Below are 6,125 nucleotides of genomic sequence, written 5' to 3'. Positions count from 1 at the left end.
CGCGACTGAGAAAAAATGTGGGGCCAACTTCGCCCCCCCCCCCCCCCCCCCCTTGCGCACGCCTATGGGTAACAGAACTCCGGTAATGACACTTTAGGGGCGGGGGAGGGGCGCTCTGCCCCCCCCCCCCCCCCTTGGGAAATCGCCGGAGGGTGCTCGAGCCCCGTAGTCCCGGCAGATTACGATTATCGTTGGAGGACAAAACACGTGGTGTCCAAAGTCCGAACTCCAAATAGTCCAAATCCACAAATCATAGGGTGGCGCCCTCTGAATTTAAAATGCAGGTCTTAAAGGCTATGTTTTTGCCGGTTTGATACGGCGAAAACGACTTGGGAAGACGTCATATATGTCGGGGTTTTGGATACTACTTATAAGCCCCAAATGGGGCAAACTTTCCTGTAAATTACTAGACCAGTAGAGTTGACAGGTTCCGAGTCGGGCCGAGTCGAGCAACGACGAAAGAGCGAAGTCAGTACAAGTCGCAACAAGCCAATACGATCCACTTTGCGTTGGCGCAAGTTGGCGCCATCCAAAAGTGCCGTTCGGGTTGATATTGTGCTGTGCAAGCGTTATCCACTTTAAGCATCTGGTTACGGTCTTTTATTTATTGAATTTATTTTTGAACACTAGCGTGATTTGGTTTTGTCAAGCATCTATCCGCGTATGTCATGCAGGATAATTTGAGTCTTCAGCACGATGACGGAGATAAGCGACGAGTTGACGGGGCAGCCCTTCAGTCAAAACATTCGCGTGTACGTGAACGTCAAGGGAGAGGCATTTTGCACCGACCTCATCTTTCCTTTCGGGATTCCAGCTAACGGCGTTATTTCTTTGTTCGTGGGTGACTTTTCGGCTTCATACTCGCGAGAATACTGCGAGCATCCGGACGCCGCAGAGAAAGTCATCAATCAGAAACTGGTTGTTATGTGCCGACCGTGCCAGGGCAAGCCCACGTGTGTGCCTGTGCCCTGTCTCGTGTCAAGCGAAGGCGAAGATGTCGTGGGAGAGTCGAATGAAACCACCGCTCCTCCGCAAGACTTCATGGAGCCCCTGTGGAAGGAAGCTAAGTCTACGGATGACAGATTGACAGTCAGCGCGGCTCACTTGAGGGTGCTCGGCACTGAGCTTGAAGAAAATGACGAAAACGACTATTCTTTTGAGATGGATATTGAAGAGTTCACTGTCGGCTCTCCAGTTCCGAGTTTAGGTGACGCTAATGCGCCAGTGTCACTGTCGGAGTCTCCAGTTGACACTGAACTGCCACATATCATTGACGCTTCTGCGCCGGCGTTTCACTTATTCTCTTCTTCAGAGGAGTCCGACGACGATTCGCCCTGCATAAAGCAACGAAAACTTCGTCGCAGAGGAGGAGATGGAGCAGTGTCGAGCTCTGCGCAATGTTGGTAACAGTTTCTTTGGAATGTTGTTTTATTTGCAGAAGTATTTGACTGCGAAACAGTATGTCTTTTGACATTGTGTTGCCATTTCACAGAGGATAGAATTAAAATGAGTGGTCGTGCTGAATTGGCACAATTTGCTTCTAACGCTCTAATGAAGGGCTGTTCAATAATCTTTGAAGTTGGCACCCATACAGTTCGCACTTTCCCCGCCACGAAGTAGAGCTTTTTTAATTTTCAGTTTTTTTTTTCAGTATTTTCCAGTTAAAAGTCATACTTCATAGTTAGTGATAGCATTTTAGATGCCTTCAGCTTATGAATTGTCCAATACAAAAAAAATTATGGCAGTGTCTATTCTCCTGGCACCCACCTCCTATTGGCTCTCGGAAGGTTAGTTTAGGTTAGGGCACACCTGCAGTCTCTCGGCACACCTGCAGGCAGTTTTTCACAGCAGTTTGTCACGTGACTTCCGAGCGCCAATAGGAGGTGAGTGCTGAGAGAAATTTGTTTCAGAAATTCTCCCGGCTGCTGGGAGAATAGATGCTGCCAAAAATTAAACAGCATTATCACTAAGAAAGGACACTTTAGTTGATTTACATTAAAGTATCAAGCGCACTTATGTTGTGCTTCTGCCATGCAGTACATTTTAATGTTTATTGAGTAGTTGGCACATGTATGAAGTGACTATGTGGGAACAAATAGCGTGTAAAGCACTTTTCAACACGATGCTGCCTTTATATTTATAATTAGCGACAAAAATGCATTTAGATATATATTAGGCTGACACCCAGCACCACTGCTTGCTGTAACTACACATTCTTTAATAATAACACAAAAACACTGGTGTATACCAGGGCCCTTCATTTTCCTTCGAAACTAGATTTTTGAACCATATAAACAGTTCCATTTCACCCACTTTCTCCCCAAGAACCTTCCAGGAAACAATGAAAAAGTGGCAGTGCTAAAGTTTCTTATTTTTTTTTCTGCAAAGAAATGGAAAGGTAGTTCTGAATTTGCAATGATCAGTGACGTACTCCCGCTACCCATGTATGGGTATGCAAATGTATGTGTCAAGTGAGACAATACTTTTACCCCTCAAGGTCTTTTAGGTGTAGCGAAGCGTTGGAACTCTGAAGTGGGTCGTCCGCTCCAGCGCCTTCTAGCGGGTCGTTTGCTTCGGCTCTCGAGCGCTGCTCGTGCTGAGAGTCCGTGCTGCTCTTTTTGGACTGTCCCTCTTGCGCTGATTTAAGTGCCGTCCAATAAACACCCTTATAAATTGGTCGAGAGTGCTGTACCCTCAAAACCGCTCCGAAACCCCTTCGATGCCCCTGGAGCTTCGATCCCGTGCACTACCATCTGCCATGCCGCAAGACGCCTCCCAGCAAACGCCTCCTCCCGCACCACCCGCCTGTCCCGGTGTCCCGCGTCACCGCGACCCACCTATCTTCACTGGCGCGGATGGCACCGATGTGGAGGACTGGTTCGCTATCTACAAGCACGTGAGTGTACCTAACAAATGGGACGAGGCAGCCAAATTGAGCAACTTGGTCTTTTACCTGGCGGGAGTAGCAAGCCTGTGGTACAACAACCACGAATCCGATTTTCCGACCTGGTCCGCTTTCAAGACTGCCATTATAGATGTGTCTGGCCGCCGTGCTGTTCGTAAGCTGCAAGCAGAACAGCGTTTGCACGAACGAGCTCAGCAGGCTGGGGAATCTTTCACTAGTTACATAGAGGACATTCTGGACTTGTGCAAGAAAACAAACGCAACCATGTCTGAGTTGGATAAGATAAAAAATGTCATGAAAGGCATCGACGACGACGCCTTCACCATGCTCCTCGCCAAAAATCCTTGCACGGTTGCAGAGCTAATAACTCTGTGCCAGAGTTATGAGGAGCTACGCCGGCAGTGGTCATTGACCCGTCGGCCACCAGCACGGGACGCAGATCTCGCTGGCTTGTCAACCGTTTCTGACCACACCACCTTGCTGGCAGAAATGAAGACATTTGTGCGCGAAGAAATTGCACGCCAGCTCTCTCTGCTGCCCTTTGCTCACCGGCAGCATGTGGAACAGCCATCAACCACACTCCCGCCTCCCTTCCGCCGAGTGATTGAACAGGAAATCGCCGAAGTCATGCCCGAATATCACCAGTGCCCTCCGGCACCGGCGCCACTTAGCTACGCTCAAGTTGTCGCCAGGCGAGCCCAACCAAACTCTGCGGCTGCTCCGTTTAGTTACGCCAAAGCCGTCGCTGGACCACAGTCGTTCGAAGCGGTTGTGCCACCTACGTACGCCGATGTCACTAGGCTCCGTCTGCAGCCCACCATGCAGCCATATCAGCAGCTGCTACGTCCATCGCGTCCTGAGCCATGGGCGGGACCCTCTCCGGCAATCTGTTGGCGCACTTCCGACAACCGTCCGATATGCTTTGCATGTGGTTACGCCGGCCATGTTGCACGTTTTTGCAATCGCGTGCAGTCGCCTCGAGTCGCATCACCCGTCATGAGCCAATCCAGCTGCCCTAATTACGAACCACCGCTGCCTGTGTCACCGACGTTACGCCCAGCTCCTTCTACCCGCGGTTCGCCGTCTCCACGACGTCGCTCATTGTCGCCGATGCGGCCACGTCAGGTCGCACGAGATCGGGAAAACTAGTCGTCGCAGTCCACGAGGCAAGGGCTGCGACGCTATCGAACTGTGAAAGCCCTCAGCAGAGACCATCGAACATTATAGACGTGTTTGTAGACGGTGTTCGCGCATCTGCCCTTATAGACACTGGAGCCGCCGTTTCCGTTATGGACGCCAAACTTAGCCGTTTTCTACGAAAAGTGACGACGCAACTTTCGGGGCTATCCCTTCGTACGGCTAGCGCCCAAAGTATTCACCCCACAGCAGTATGCACAGCTTGCGTCGTCATTCGGGACGCCATGTATGCCGTCGAATTCATCATCATTCCTGCATGCTCGCACGACATCATCCTGGGATGGGATTTTCTCTCCCGCCACAACGCCGTCATTCATTGCACACCTGTCGAAATAGAACTGTCGCTGTTCTCAGAGATGACGCCGGAAGACAGACCATCGCTTTCGAACAAGGTACTCGTCACAGACGATACCAAAGTGCTTCCGAATGCGTCAGCAGCTGTGTCTGTGTACTGCGATGGTCTCTGCGACACAATTGCACTCTTTTCGCCATCTGACCCCGTTTGCACTAAGAAAGGATTGTTGGTGCCCTTTGCGACAGTGCAAATTACTCACGATGACAACGCTATTTTTGTTAGCAATCCATCCCCATATACTGTCACACTGCTGCGAGGGGAATGTCTCGACAGAGTGGAACCCCTCGAAGACGCACAAGTTGTCGACGCACCCGATGACACGCACTGGCCCAGCTCCTGTACGCTCAGTGCTGTTTCGAGGTTGGATTCATCGCCCGAAGATGTATTTGGCTCCTCCATCGATGAAAACCTTACGCCGGTCCAGCGTTCACAGCTTCTGTGCCTGTTGGAAGAATTTCGGCCATCTTTCGATGTCGCGCAGACTTCCCTGGGCCGCACGTCCACTGTCACTCATGGCATCGACACTGGCTCCCAACCGCCACTGCGGCAACGTCCATATCGCGTAGCTCCTGCAGAGCGTCGTGTAATTAACAAGCAAGTCGACGACATGCTTCGACGGGATGTTATTTGACCATCAAACAGTCCCTGGGCGTCTCCGGTCGTTCTTGTTGCGAAGAAGGACGGTTCCGTACGGTTCTGTGTAGACTACCGACGGCTCAACAAGATAACCCGCAAGGACGTCTATCCGCTGCCACGAATAGACGACGCAATTGACAGCCTCCAAGGAGCTGAATTCTTTTCATCGCTCGATTTGCGCTCAGGGTACTGGCAAGTCCCTATCGCTGAGGACGCTTGACTGAAGACAGCCTTCGTCACGCCCGACGGCTTGTACGAATTCAAGGTCATGCCGTTCGGACTGTGTAATGCGCCCGCGACCTTTGAGCGCATGATGGATACCGTCTTGCACAACCTGAAATGGCACACGGGCTTGTGCTACCTCGACGACGTCGTCGTTTTCGCTCTGGACTTCTCCACGCATCTTCAACGCCTCCGGCATGTTTTGACGCGTTTGAGCAACGCCGGCCTACAGTTGAACCTAAAGAAGTGCCGATTTGCAGCACGGCAGCTGACAACACTGGACTACGTCGTGTCCAAGGATGGCATTCTCCCAGATCCAGCCAAGCTTCGGGCCGTAGCCGAGTTCCCCAGACCTACGTCCGTCAAAGAACTGCGCAGTTTCGTAGGTCTGTGTTTCTACTTTCAACGTTTCATTCGAAACTTTGCCACTATTATATCGCCACTGACGAAGCTCCTTGGCAGTAAGGGGTCCCTCGACTCGTGGTCGTCAGTGTGCGAGGACGCGTTCGCAAAGCTCCGTCGTTTGTTGACGTCTCCACTTATACTACGCCACTACGACCCTATGGCCCTTACAGAGGTACACACGGACGCCAGCGGTGTTGGCCTTGGCGCTGTCCTTGCGCAGCGCAAGCCAGGGTTCCCTGAATATGTCGTGGCGTATGCAAGTCGTACGCTTACTAAAGCCGAGGCCAACTACACCGTCTCCGAAAAAGAATGCCTGGCGATCATCTGGGCCCTTACGAAGTTTCGCCCTTATTTGTATGGCCGCCCATTCGATGTCGTTACTGACCACCATGCACTATGCTGGCT

At 51.5% G+C, this 6,125-nt stretch overlaps 1 protein-coding gene across 1 annotated transcript in view; it reads left to right on the top strand.

Annotated features, from left to right (window-relative positions):
- Positions 1 to 541: 541 nt before the first annotated feature.
- Positions 542 to 6,125, top strand: part of LOC119436469 (zinc finger protein 354A-like) — a 31,368-nt gene continuing 25,784 nt past the window's right edge. The window contains exon 1 of the mRNA XM_049658129.1: positions 542 to 1,399. Coding sequence (XP_049514086.1) covers positions 697 to 1,399 — 703 coding nt within the window. The 5' untranslated portion in view covers positions 542 to 696. The remainder of the gene's footprint in view (positions 1,400 to 6,125) is intronic.

This window comes from Dermacentor silvarum, chromosome 1, assembly GCF_013339745.2.
Source record: "Dermacentor silvarum isolate Dsil-2018 chromosome 1, BIME_Dsil_1.4, whole genome shotgun sequence".
NCBI lineage: Eukaryota > Metazoa > Arthropoda > Arachnida > Ixodida > Ixodidae > Dermacentor > Dermacentor silvarum.
This window is presented reverse-complemented; position numbering and strand designations above follow the sequence as displayed.